This window comes from Ranitomeya imitator, chromosome 3 (assembly GCF_032444005.1).
Source record: "Ranitomeya imitator isolate aRanImi1 chromosome 3, aRanImi1.pri, whole genome shotgun sequence".
Taxonomy (NCBI): domain Eukaryota; kingdom Metazoa; phylum Chordata; class Amphibia; order Anura; family Dendrobatidae; genus Ranitomeya; species Ranitomeya imitator.
In genome coordinates, this window is record NC_091284.1 from 322,539,322 (window position 1) to 322,554,020 (window position 14,699).

The 14,699-nt window shown below is 43.9% G+C and overlaps 1 protein-coding gene across 1 annotated transcript in view; it reads right to left on the minus strand.

The window, feature by feature from the left end:
• Window positions 1-728: 728 nt before the first annotated feature.
• The window catches only part of FABP3 (fatty acid binding protein 3), a 32,130-nt gene continuing 18,159 nt past the window's right edge, over window positions 729-14,699 (minus strand). The window contains exon 4 of the mRNA XM_069756670.1: window positions 729-1,887. Coding sequence (XP_069612771.1) covers window positions 1,837-1,887 — 51 coding nt within the window. The 3' untranslated portion in view covers window positions 729-1,836. The remainder of the gene's footprint in view (window positions 1,888-14,699) is intronic.

Genomic DNA, 14,699 nt, shown 5'->3' on the forward strand with positions numbered 1-14,699 from the left:
TATGGTGTAATAAATTTGCCAATAACATAACTTGACATGTGGTGCCTTAAACTGACATGCCATTGAAGCTGCTGATTTACTACCCACCCAGCATCTAATTAACTGTATTTTAGGATATGTTCACACGAGTTGTACAGTACACAAAGTTGATTTTCCGTCCAGATTTTGTAGCTGGAAATTAATCATTGGGGCAGTGAAGATTTTTTTCACTGACCAAACCTGCATGTGAAAAAGATTGCAGCAGGCACTAGTTTCCTCCGTAAACCATTCAAGTCTATGTCTGCGTGGGAAAAAAAAAGTATACTACAGAGACACAGTATGGTATCTGCTATTTACGGATACATTGCAATTCTGTAACATAGGAAACTGTAAATGGTCCTGTAAATGACGGATTGTATATGGGCAGCACACAGATGACCATGACAAAAAATATATATCTCAATTTATTATAGGTTTGTGTGAACCTACCCTAACAAATTTTACCAAACCAAGTCCACACGTTGCGAGGAGATATTCTACACACTAAAGCGATCAGCACTGAATTTGACATCTGCAGCCTGTTGGTGCAAGGTGCGGATTTCACCATTTGCAAAGAAAGTGAAATTGCAGGAAAATGTGCAACATGGATTTTGTTGTGGATTCACTACAGATTTTCTGGTGTGAAATCCCCTAATGGTTTGTGCCTGATGACAGATTCTCTTGTCTGATAAAGAAGAGACTAGTCAAAATTATGTTTAAACAGAACATTTTTATTTTGAGTCAATGGTGTATCAAAACACGTCAAAGTAATTTTAGATTAGTGAATCAATATATAACTGGATATCAGCCCACATAGACTCTTTTGAAAACACCACAATTTATGTTCAGTGCTTGTTACCTCCTTCACGATGAGTCATGAAAGGTAGTAATAATTGCTATAAACTCTGAATTAAAGGTTTGAAATCCAAATTTATCGGACAGATACAGCAGACCAAGGACTTACATATATTTAATACACAAATCTCTCAAAAAAAGTTCCCCAGGATATGAATGACCAGACTTATGCGCATTGAGAAGACACAACGTATGGTCCACCTCTAGTAGGGGGAGCAGAAGGAGTTTGCACCCAGCACTTTTATGAATACTAGATGTGAAATGTCAGATGCATACTGGCATTGATAATACAATACAAACCCAGTTCCTGAGAAAAATTTGTGTTATTTCAGCTGTTTAGATACTGTTTCTTAAAGGGATAAAACAAGCATTATGTTTACGCCAAATCTCAGGTATGGCTGAAGCGGGGGCAATACTTTTAAGCCATTATTAACATAAGCACCACAAATGTGCTAACCTTTTAGTGCAGAAATGTAGAGTCTAGTCCACAACCTGGCAAATTCTCAAGAAAATAGTTACATGTGAACAGACTGGGCTTTCTTACTAATGATTACAATGTGCCCATATCCCTTTGCAATTCTTATAACTAAAGAAATGTCAGAGTCAGATATGCACATGGACAAATTGCCTTACATTCCGCAGGATACCCTTCAAATCAAGCAACTGTCAGACGATGAGACAAGCCATAAATAATGGAGCAAATTGGTGAGACTAGGAAGTATGCATGTTGCTTGTTTCTACCCCTTTAAGAATTTTTCTACACAAGTTTCTAAAACCAATAAGCAGCAATGTTTGGCACCTCAATTAAAAAATCCTTGCAAGTCCATAGCAAACGCTGCATCAAAAACGGAGAGGCTTCTAATACTGCTATTGTAGCCCATTCAGTGCGGAGAGGAAACAGGCAAGGGATGAGGCTGTTATGAGACTGAACATAACAAGAGTGATAGGCAGGAGTGCTTGATATTAGGCTTTTTCATAATGACGTGTGCTGACAATCTCTCCCAGGGTAAGAGTCTGTTACAAGAGAGTAAAACACAGCTATTAGTAAATTTCAATAATGCAATCAGTCATGAAGCATTGCAATGTACATCATCCGTTGGTGTAAGGCCATATTTTAGCACTGATGGTGTTACCTGTCTGTCACCACTGATTCATTATTATTTTACATTTTAATCTATAATAGCATAAAGAATACTGTTACATTTGTCAAACCAATTTCCCCATAGAAGTATATTAGGAAATTCCTGTACTTGTCGGTAAACCTACCTATAAAGATCAGATCCTGTTCACATCATGTTTTGAGTCTACATTTGGAGTATAAGTTGGAAAAAAAAGCTCAATATACCAATTGGTCTATAGTTACTCAATGGACTACACGTTGTCAGAGTGCTATGTGTCAGTGCACCTTTTCTTCAACAGCAACGGAAAACGCAACAGGGTTCCACCAAAAGAAGTATTTTATGCAGTATGTGCTATTGCAAGTGAAAGACATGCACTGGCAAATGTTCCTGACATATGTGCTGATGGAAGGCTCAGATGCAATGTGCACCGAGATGAACATGTGCAGCGCCCCAGAGTCCTGGTCGTTGCAGTAATGTCGCTCTGCCACTAAGGGGAGTGATGTTATGTCTGATTGCACTAAAGGAGTTCACCTGACCAGGTATCACAGTCACACATTACACTTCACACTCCGGCCACCAGGTGGAGCAAAAGGCACTATGTATTAGACCACGCCTCACTCTCTGGTAAAACTGGGGGTTGGACAGGAAGTTAGGGAGAACGCAGCGTGGGAGAGCTCCAGGGAGGACCTGTCAGGGGTGGGTTCCTGGCAGGTACCTAGCAGAAGGACAGATCGCTACGGAGCCGCGCCTGCACTACCTTGCGGCGGCATCCTAAGGAAGGATACGAAGTAAAGGATATTGTGGAGAAGTGAGAAACGAAATCGCAGCACAAGGAGATACCGGTAGGAGTCGTGCCCCGAGAACGGCAACATCCTACTGAGGCGCGTGGCCGGAACGCCGAGGAAGTAACAGACATCAAGCATTACTTCAAACAGCGGCAGGACAGTTGATTATAGGTTGGCTGTCTACCTTACATCACCTAAGCAGACATAGGAGGCAAACGTGGAGAGGGGCGTCTCTAGGGTCCCAGAATAGCTCCGAGCCTTCCCGTCAAACGGGTGCGTCCTAGCCAGATATACTTGGGGGACGGAGAGAGAAAGAATGAATACGAAAGTTGTGAGGACTATCCCGAATGCTCAGCAGGGAAGAACTACAACACACAGGCGCTAGTTGGTAGGCACTGATTTCCACCTGCAAAGGGAACTCTGGATGTGCCTTCGGACCGGCCGGACTCAGCCAGCCCTGTTAACAGTGCTCTGGATTGCGGATCTCGAAGTCTTCAGTAAAAAGGTAAAGAGACTGCAACCCTGTGTCCTCGTTATTAACTGCGCCTCACATCATCGCCACCTACATTACTGGGAAGCCCTGGGGATATACTTCACCTGTGGGAAGGTACACCATCTAGCTGCCATTCCATCACCCCCAGCGGACCCCTAAGCAGTGTCGGTCCCCCTGACCGAATACCACAGGTGGCGTCACGAATACTTGACAAACTACATCACCCTTTTATTGGACGCCTCTTAGCAGGGTCACGGACCGGGTCTAGCCACCGTGACAACCCCAGCACCGAGACAGAGAGGATCGGTACCGAGTACCCCGCGGCCCTGTGTCTGGGGGCGCTCCACATATACTCTTAGGCAGACATAAGTGTGTATTCTGCCCAACAATGGTTAAGCATTACAGAGTGGTTTGCACAAGATAGCTGGGTAAACACTTGAGGAATTGTTTCAGACACATGGAAATGAAAGCAACCTTCATTCAAGGTTAAAGACAGCGGTCATGTGGTAAAAGGTAATTGCTGATGAAAACTGACACTCTGCCTTCCAGCAAATTAATTTTCCTCCCTATTCTCTGTGTAGATAAAGTTTAATCCCGATTTTATCCAAGGCTCATTGAGTGTTCCGCCATCCTACTGGTGGAGATCTAAAGAATCTCTAAAGTCTATCACCTCTCCACATTACTTTCAACATTATATTATTAGTGATGAGCGAACGTGCTCGCCACTACTCGTTACTCGCCCGAGTATCACTATGCTCGGTGTACTCGGCGAGCATTTCTGAGATTATTCGGTAATAACTGGTGTCTCCACCCAGCATTTTTGGCACTTTAGAGACCCAATCACGGTGCAGGGATTGTCTGCCAGGCCATGACACGCCGCAGCCATTTTTGTTGTGGTCGTGCAGTGATTGGCTTGGCCGCACAGCATTATTCCGAGTATAAGAGACCTGGCGCCGCCCTGCTCGCGGTATTCAGCTCCAAATTCAGCGAGAGTAGGGAGAGCTGCTGCCGAGATAGGGTCAGAATCGTGGTTTTAATAGTTAGTGTAGGTCTGCAACTGTTAATTCCACAACTCCTCAGAAACCAACAGTCCATTTTAGGGCTAATTCGTGGTCCCGATATTGCAGCGCTAGGTAGGCAGGGCGTGGCATATCCACATCAGTGCAAGGCCTGCAGGCACTGTATGTATGTGCGTACATAGCTATCACTACATCCCTCCCAAAGCTCCATAACTGCTGCTGCTGCTGCTTATTTACTATATACAGTGCAGACCAAAAGTTTGAACACACCTTCTCATTTCACCTTCGTCAGGCTGCATAATTTTACAATGTTAACAGGCTGCAGAGGTACAATTGTACCTTCATATATATTTTATTGAAATTTGGCCAATATATTCTGGACCAAAACTGCAGAGATGTCACGAAATTTCAGCCCTCTACAGCTTTTCGGAAAAAAAAGTTACTGCAATTATAAAACGGAATAGTTACAATTGTACCTAGGCAGCCGGACGAAGGTTAAAGAGTTTTCTGTGTTTTCAGGACTATGAAAATTGTAAATTCACACTGAAGGCATCAAAACTATGAATTAACACATGTGGAATTATATGCTTAACAAAAAAGTGTGAAACAACTGAAAATATGTCTTATATTCTAGGTTCTTCAAAGTAGCCACCTTTTGCTTTGACTGCTTTGCACACTCTTGGCATTCTGATGAGCTTTAAGAGGTAGTCACCAGAAATGGTTTTCACTTCACAGGTGTGCCCTGTCAGGTTTAATAAGTGGGATTTCTTGCCTTATAAATGGGGTTGGGACCATCAATTGTGTTGTGCAGAAGTCTGGTGGATACACAGCTGATAGTCCTACTGAATAGACTGTTAGAATTTGTATTATGGCTAAGTAAAGAAAAAACGAGTGGCCATCATTACTTTAAGAAATGAAGGACAGTCAGTCTGAAAAATTGGGAAAACTTTGAAAGTGTCCGCAAGTGCAGTTGCAAAAACCATCAAGCGCTACAAAGAAACTGGCTCACATGAGGACCGCCCCAGGAAAGGAAGACCAAGAGTCACCCCTGCTTCTGAGGATAAGTTTATCCGAGTCACCAGTCTCGGAGATCGCTGGTTAACAGCAGCTCAGATTAGAGACCAGGTCAAGCAGCAGACACAAGGTCAAGCAGCAGAGTTCTAGCAGCAGACACATCTCTACAACAACTGTTAAGAGTAGTGTTGAGCATTCCGATACCGCAAGTATCGGGTATCGGCCGATACTTGCGGTATCGGAATTCCAATACCGAGATCCGATACTTTTGTGGTATCGGGTATCGGTATCGGATACATAGAGATGTGTAAAATAAAGAATTAAAATAAAAAATATTGATATATTTACCTCTCCGGCGGCCCCTGGACTCAGCGCGGGTAACCGGCAGGCTTCGTTGTTCAAAATCAGCGCTTTTAGGACCTGAGAATCACGTCGCGTGGCCGCGACCAATCACAAGCCGCTACGTCTTTGAAAGCCATTAACGCGCTCATTTTTAAAAATGAGCGCGTTAATAGCTTGCGGTGACGTCGCGGCTTGTGATTGGTCGCGGCCACGCGACCAATCACAAGCCGCTACGTCTTTGAAAGTCATTAACGCGCTCATTTTTCAAAAATGAGCGCGCTAATAGCTTGCGGTGACGTCGCGGCTTGTGATTGGTCGCGTGGCGGTCACATGGGCGGCCCGCGACCAATCAGAAGCCGGGACGTGATTCTCAGGTCCTAAAAGCGCTGATTTTGAACAAAGAAGCCTGCCGGTTACCCGCGCTGAGTTCAGGGGCCGCCGGAGAGGTAAATATATCAATATTTTTTATTTTAATTCTTTATTTTACACATCCCTATGGATCCCAGGGCCTGAAGGAGAGTTTCCTCTCCTTCAGACCCTGGGAACCATGAGAATACCTTCCGATACTCGATGTCCCATTGACTTGTATTGGTATCGGATATCGGTATCGGCGATATCCGATATTTTTCGGGTATCGGCCGATACTATCCGATACCGATACTTTCAAGTATCGGACGGTATCGCTCAACACTAGTTAAGAGGAAACTTTGTGCAGCAAGCCTTCATGGTAAAATAGCTGCTAGGAATACACTGCTAAGGGCAGGCAACAAGCAGAAGAGACTTGTTTGGGCTAAAGAACACAAGGAATGGACATTAGACCAGTGGAAACCTGTGCTTTGGTCTGATGAGTCCAAATTTGAGATCTTTGGTTCCAACCATCGTATCTTTGTGCGATGCAGAAAAGGTGAACGGGTGGACTTTACATGCCTGGTTCCCACTGTGAAGCATGGAGGAGGAGATGTGATGGTGGGGGGGTGCTTTGCTGTTGGGGATTTATTCAAAACTGAAGGCATACTGAACCAGCATGGCTACCACAGTCTCTTGGAGCGGCATGCTAGTCCAGGTTTGCGTTTAGTTGGACCATCATTTATTTTTTAACAGGACAATGACCCCAAACACACCTCCAGGCTGTGTAAGGGCTACTTGACCAAGAAGGAGAGTGATGAGGGTGCTGCGCCAGATGACCAGGCCTCCACAGTCACCAGACTTGAACCCAATTGAGATGGTTTGGGGTGAGCTGGACCGCAGAGTGAAGGCAAAAGGGCCAACAAGTGCTAAACATCTCTGGGAACTCCTTCAAGGTTGTTGGAAGACCATTTCCAGTGACTACCTCTTGAAGCTCATCAAGAGAATGCCAAGAGTGTGCAAAGCAGTCAAAGCAAAAGGTGGCTACTTTGAAGAACCTAGAATATAAGACATATTTTCAGTTGTTTCACATTTTGTTAAGTATATAATTCCACATGTGTTAATTCATAGTTTTGATGCCTTCAGTGTGAATTTACAATTGTCATAGTCATGAAAATACAGAAACATCTTTAAATGAGAAGGTGTGTCCAAACCTTTGGTCTGTACTGTACCTAGTTGCAGTTTTAAATTTTTTCTTTTTTCTAAAAATTCACCCAAAAACAAAAAAGGCCTCATGTATCTGCATGCTCCCAGTTTGGGCATTTTAGGCTGGTTTTCCAGAGTTTTTGCGGTCCGTTAATCTAATTATATACAGCACTATTTAGCTTTTCTTTAAAAAACGGCCACATTTGTCAGTGTGGTATTTCTGTGACAGGCCTGATATATATGCGTGCTCCAAGTTTGGGCATTTTAGGCCAGTTTTCCACAGTTTTTGCTGTCTATTATTCTACTTATATACAGCACTATTTTGGAGACACCACAAAAAGTAAAGGCCAGATATTTGTCAGTGTGGTATTTCCGTGAGAGGCCTCATATATCTGCGTGCTCCAAGTTTGGACATTTTAAGCCAGTTTTCCACAGTTTTTGCTGCCTGTTACTTTACTTATATACAGCACTATTTTGCATTTAAAAAAAAATTACAGGGAACATATTTTTCAGTGTGGTATTTCCGTGACATCGTAGCTTTGCAGGCATACTGATCAGATATCATTTAGCTCCAAATAAAAACACTTGTGTTGAGCTTTTCAGATAGTGCAGTAGTCCATTTAAAATGGGCAAGGCAAGGAGCAAGGGATGGGGAAGTGGACATGATGCTGATGGTGCATGCAGAGGACGAGGCCGTGGCCAAGGTGAAAGTGGGCCACAGCAAAGATCCACATCATCTCGCTAGACCTTCCTCTCCCAGTTTCTAGGGGAGCGCAGCACACCACTATTGAAGCCAGAGCAGTGTGAAATGCTTGTTGGTTGGATAGCGGATAATGCTTCCAGTCACTTAGCCACCACCACCATGTCTTCCACACAGTCAAGTCTGAGTAGCCGTGAGTGTGGCCCTGATCCTCCTTCCTCCCACCATGCCGAGTGCCCTGAGACAACTGATCCCACACTTGGACACTCTGAAGAGCTGTTCAGTTTTCCATTTCAAGATTCCGGACTCTCGGCCGGTCAACTTGAAGTGGGGACAGATGAGATCGCATGTAGAGCTGCCCAAAGCTTTGACCAGCCCCAGTCACACAAAGGCGATGGTGGGAAAGTGTCACAAGAAGTGGACGATGAGACACAATTGCCAGATAGTCAGGAGGAGGAGCAGGGTGCGGATGCGGAAGACGAGGTGTGGATGACATAGTGACTGACCCAACCTGGCAGAAGGACATACATAGCTAAGACAACAGCACACATGGGGAAGGAGGCATATCCCCCAACAGGCAGGAAGAAGCAGTATGGTGGCCACAGACAGAAGGCGTACATCCATTCCCCATAACACCAACATGAGGGAAGTTGCCATTCCAACTGTTAGATCTTCCCGAGTCTGGTTATTTTTTTAAAGACTCTGCCGATAACCCCAAACTGGCCATTTGCAGCACCTGCCATGCCCTCGTCAGCATGGGTAGCAAAACAACCAGCCTGACCACCACCAGCATGATCAGGCACATGGCAGCAAAGCACCTGACTTTAGGGCCGAACCCCGGGCTCCAGGAACACTGCCTGCTGGTCAAACCACTGCTTCTTCCACTGTTTTGCGTAGAATTCAATCCCCAGTCTACTATGCATGTGAAGATGCCTTTAGCCCTGCACCTGTGGTGGCCCACAGTCAAGCAGCACCATCATCAAGCCCGTCAACGTCCTTGTCCCAGCACAGCCTTCAGTTATCTATACTCCAGTCTTTGTAACGCAAAGCCAACGCCCAAAAGTCCACAGTCCTAAATTGTAACATTCCTCTTCTGCTTGCACTCAAAATATTGCCTTTTAGGCTCGCTGAGACTGAAGATTTCCGCAACCTGATGGTGGCGGCCGTCCCAAGGTACTCGGTCCCCAGTCGCCACTATTTCTCCCGGTGTGCCGTACCGGCATTACAGTAGCATGTGTCCCACAACATTACCCGTGCCCTCACCAATGCTGTTACAGGGAAAGTCCACCTAACCACGGATACGTGGACAAGTGCTTGTGGGCAGGGACGGTACATCTCACTGACGGCACACTGGGCTAACATAGTGGAACACTAAGGTCGGACCTTGGGATGGAACACATCCTCCCCACACCGAGGATTGCTGGCACTACGTCAATCAGGGTTACCCCCACAGTCTACAGCTCCTGCACCTCATACTCCTCTTCATCCTTCATCTCTGAAATCAACACATCGGTCAGAAGCTGGAAGCACTGCAGCACTGCCTCAGCCAAGTGGCAACAGGCTGTGCTGAAGCTAATCTGCTTAGGTGACAAACCACACAATGCAGAAGAGTTGTGGACAGTGCTGAAAGAGCAGTCAGATATTTGGATGACACTGCTGAACCTACAGCCAGGCATGGTCGTGTGTGACAATGGCCGTAACCTGGTGGCGGCTCTGAGGCAAGGTGAGCTCACACACGTACCTTGCTTTGCTCATGTGCTTAACCTCATGGTTCAACGTTTTCTGAAAAGCTACCCAGAGCTGCTAGTGAAAGTACGCCGTCTGTCTGCCCATTTTAGAAAGTCAGCTACAGCTTCAGCCGTCCTTGCCGTGCTTCAGCAGCGTTTGCAGCTTCCAGCTCACCGACTGGTGTGTGATGTCCTTACGCACTGGAACTCTATACTGCATATGTTGGAAAGGATTTGTGGGCAGAAGAGGGCAGTTGTTGACTACCAACATCAGCAAGGCCATCGATATTCAGTTCAGACTCTACACATAAGACCTCAGGAGTGGACATGGATGTCAGACATATGTACCACATTCCAAAACTTTAAGGACTGCACCAAGATGGTGAGCGGCGATGACGCCATAATTAGCATCACCATCCCGCTTCTCAGCATTCTGAAAACCTCTCTGCTCACAATTAAAGAGGATGCATTGCAGGCAGAGAACGAGAACATGGAGCAAGGAACTATACAGGGGGATTACACTCAGCCCAGCCTCGAGTCTTCTCAAAGTGGATTGGTAGGCAATGAGGAGGAGGAAGAACAGGAGATACTTTCATGCGCTATAGACGGTAGTACAAGCACAGCTGTCATACCGTCTATTCAGCGTGGATGGCCTGAGGACAGGGAGGAGGAGGATGAGGAGAAGGACAGCATGGTCAGCCGTCCTGTTGTTGAGGACATGGACGTCTTGCTTGTTAGCAGTCTGGCACACATAGCTGACTTTATGTGGGGCTGCGTTTCATGTGACCCTCGCATTGTAAAAATTTTGGGTGACTCATTACTGGTTGGTGACACTTCTAGACCCACGCTACAAGGAGAACTTTCAAACTCTTCTGCCAGAGGCAGAGAGGTGTACTAAAATGTTGCAGTACCAGAGGGCCTTTGTAGCGGAATTACTTAGAAAATTCCCATTTGAGAACGCTGGCAGCAGACGTCAGAGTTTGTTGTACAACCAAGGAGTCCAAGCGAGAGAGACAGAAGTACAATCCAGCTCAGGCAGGGGAACAATGGCAAAGTTCTGGGACAGTTTTCTCAGACCCTCCCATCGTGACGGCACAGAGGCCGGTGAATTTTGGGCAAGGGGGCTGCGATGGCACTAGTACATTTTTAAACAAAGTACCCCATTGGGGAATAGTTTGTCAGCTCATGCCCTCCATTAAAAGACTCAGAGACCCACACCCCTACATTGGGCCTACTTCTTAACTCTGTCTCCTGCAATGTCTCTTGTTTAACTGGCACTAGATCACCAGGGTTAACGTGCTCTGTACTCTTATAGGCCGGTGAAATTTGGGCAAGGGGGCTGTGATGGCACTATTTCATTTATTGAAAAAAGGACCCACCATTGGGGAATAGTTTGTCAGCTCATGCCCTCCATTACAAGTCTCAGAGACCCACGCCCCTACCTTGGGTCTACTTCTTAACTCTGTCTCCTGCAATGTCTCTTGTTTAACTGGCACTAGATCACCAGGGTTAACGTGTTCTGTACGGATATAGAACGGTGAATGTTGAGCAAGAGGGGCTGGAATGGCAATAGTATATTTTTAAAAAAGGCACCCCCCATTGGTGAAACCACATCCTTGTTGGCAAAGACTTCATAACATTTGAGTACCGTAAAGAACTCACTTGAAAAGCTCCTTTTTGTGTTGCCTGGTTGCTCACAATGGACACAATGCACTTCATATAAATTTGATAAAGCAATGCTGTTAGTTTGGCTCAGTAGTCCATTACAAATATTTCTTTGTCCACTATATTAGTTTCTCTCCTTGAGAGCCATAACTTTGGCTACATCAAATATACAAAAGGTGAATATGCAAATGGCAATTAGGAATCCAGATTAAAATACTGTATACCGAAGGCATTCAGACAATCACATAGCTGTATTTCTTGTAAAACATTTACAGATGTGACAATGCTCATAGTGACACAATCTTGAGAAATATTTGTTTATTCACTTCACAAACAGTTCTAAGCCTCTGTTTGTCATTGTAAAACATTAAGGTTTATTGTAACTCTGCCTGTGGTGGTGTGATCTAAATCCTTGTGGCCTTTATATTCTAGGGGTTTATGGCCCCTCGTCTGATGACTCCATGATCTCAGTTTTATACAACCTTGAAAGCTGGCCACTTGAAGGGTTGGGTGAAACTAGTTACTACATAGTGTAAATCACTATATAAGATCAGAGAAACATGACAGACAGATGCCAAAACTGTGGTACCTGTACATGTACAGTGTGCGGATACCTGCATAATTGGGGACGCCCATGCAGTGTAGGTAATCTCCCAGGGGTTCTCTGTCTTGGTGTTGCTTCTCTGATATTCCAGACGGATGATGTTTAAAAGCCTCTTGTTGATGATGTAAGTATACTGTATGTACTAAATCTTTATATATACAGTACAGACCAAAAGTTTTGACACACCTTCTCATTTAAAGATTTTTCTGTATTTTCATGACTATGAAAATTGTACATTCACACTGAAGGCATCAAAACTATGAATTAACACATGTGGAATGTGTTAACTTAACAAAAAAGTGTGAAACAACTGAAATTATGTCTTATATTCTAGTATAAGAGTGTGCAAAGCAGTCAAAGCAAAAGGTGGCTACTTTGAAGAACCTAGAATATAAGACATAATTTCAGTTGTTTCACACTTTTTTGTTAAGTATATAATTCCACATGTGTTAATTCATAGTTTTGATGCCTTCAGTGTGAATGTACAATTTTCATAGTCATGAAAATACAGAAAAATCTTTAAAGGTGTGTCCAAACTTTTGGTATGTACTGTACGTAATCCTTATACAGTTATATGAAAAACCCCTATTAATCTTAAGCTTAATGTTTTATAAAAATAGTTTTTTTTGCAACAGCTATTTCAGTTTCATCTATCTAATAACTGTTGGACACAGTAATGTTTTTGCCTTACAATGAGGTTTATTGTACTAATAGAAAATGTGCAATCTGCATTCAAACAAAATTTGACAGGTGCATAAGTATGGTCACACCACCAGAAAAGTGACAATAGTATTTAGTAGATCCTCGTTTTGCAAAAATAACAGCCTCAAGTCGCTTCCTGTAGATTGTAATGAGTTCCTGGATCCTGGATGAAGGTATTTTTGACCATTCCTCTTTACAAAACAATTCCAGTTCAGTTAAGTTTGATGGTCGCCGAGCATGGACAGCCCTCTTCAAATGATCCCACAGATGTTCAATGATATTCAGGTCTGGGGACTGGGATGGCTATTCCAGAACAGTGTAATTGTTCCTCTGCATGAATGAGTAGATTTGGAGCGGTGTTTTGGATCATTGTCTTGCTGAAAGATCCATCCCCTGCGTAACTTCAACTTTGTCACTGATTCATGAACATTATTGTCAAGAATCTGCTGATACTGAGAGGAATCCATGTGTCCCTCAACTTTAACAAGATTCCCGATGCAGGTATTGGCCACACAGCCCCAAAGCATGATGGAACCTCCACCAAATTTTACTGTGGGTAGCAAGTGTTTTTCTTGGAATGCTGTGTTTTTTTGGCCGCCATGCATAACGCCTTTTTGTATGACCAAACAACTCAATCTTGGTTTCATTAGTCCACAGGACCTTCTTCCAAAAAGAAATTGGCTTCTCCAAATGTGCTTTTGCATACCTCAGCCGACTCTGTTTGTGGCGTGCTTGCAGAAACGGCTTCTATCGCATCACTCTCCCATACAGCTTCTCCTTGTGCAAAGTGCGTTTGTATAGTTGACCGATGCACAGTGACACCATCTGCAGCAAGTTGATGCTGCAGCTCTCTGGAGGTGGTCTGAGGATTGTCCTTGACTGATCTCGCCATTCTTCTTCTCTGCCTTTCTGATGTTTTTCTTGGCCTGCCACTAATGGCCTTAACAAAGAACTGTACCTGTGTTCTTCCATTTCCTTACTGTGTTCCTCACTGTAGAAATTGACAGGTTAAATCTCTGAGACAGCTTTTTGTATACTTCCCCTGAACAACTATGTTGAATAATCTTTGTTTTCAGATCATTAGACAGTTGTTTTGAGGAGCCCATGATGCCACTCTTCAGAGGAGATTCAAACAGGAGAACAACTTGCAAGTGGCCACTTTAAGTAGCTTTTCTCATGATTGCATACACCTGGCTATGAAGTTCAAAGCTCAATTAGGTTAGAAAACCAAAAAAAGTGCTTTAGTAAGTCAGTAAAAAGTAGGTAGGAGTATTTAAAACAAGAAAATGATAAGGGTGCCCATACGTATGCACCTGTCAAATTTTGTTTGAATGCAGATTGCACATTTTCTGTTAGTACAATAAACCTCATTTCAAGGCAGCAGAAACATTACTGTGTCCAACAGTTATTAGATATATGAAACTGAAATAGCTGTTGCAAAAAAAACTATTTTTATAAAACATTAAGCTTAAGATTAATAGGGGTGCCCAAACTTTTTCATATAACTGTATGTACTGATCAAACTTTGTATGTTAAGTACATATATAAAAGTGTACGCACTCATACTATTCAATCATACTATTCCTTGAATTTTGTACTTTGCAATAAAATTGCATTGTCTTGCCTTCTTTAAAGCCATTTCTGAACCTTAGTATTAAAAACATGGCAAATAAAATTGCAAAATTCTCCTGTAAATTCTGCAAACAGGGAAACTTCATACCATTAAAAAATACACGCGGATTTTCATGGGCCCATCCAGTATGAGGGTTCAAAGGCGTAATGGGGTGCATATGACTATGCAGCAGGGCTGGCCTTGCTGCCAATGTGTAAAACAAAGGAGTACGGGAGTACAAAATGCATATTGTGAAGTGGATTTTCAGGGGCCCATCCAGTATGTAGGTTCAAAGGCTTATTGGGTTGTATATGAATTGGTAGCAGGGCAGGCCATGCATTCAATGCAACATTATTTCAGGAGACTGTCCTGGACATCTTATGAAAGGGGTATTGTGGTGCATTGTAATTCTTGGCAGCCCATCCACTCACAGCGTAGGCTACAACAGCTTAGGAGACCCACTGTTTAACCCCTTTCTGACCTCGGACGGG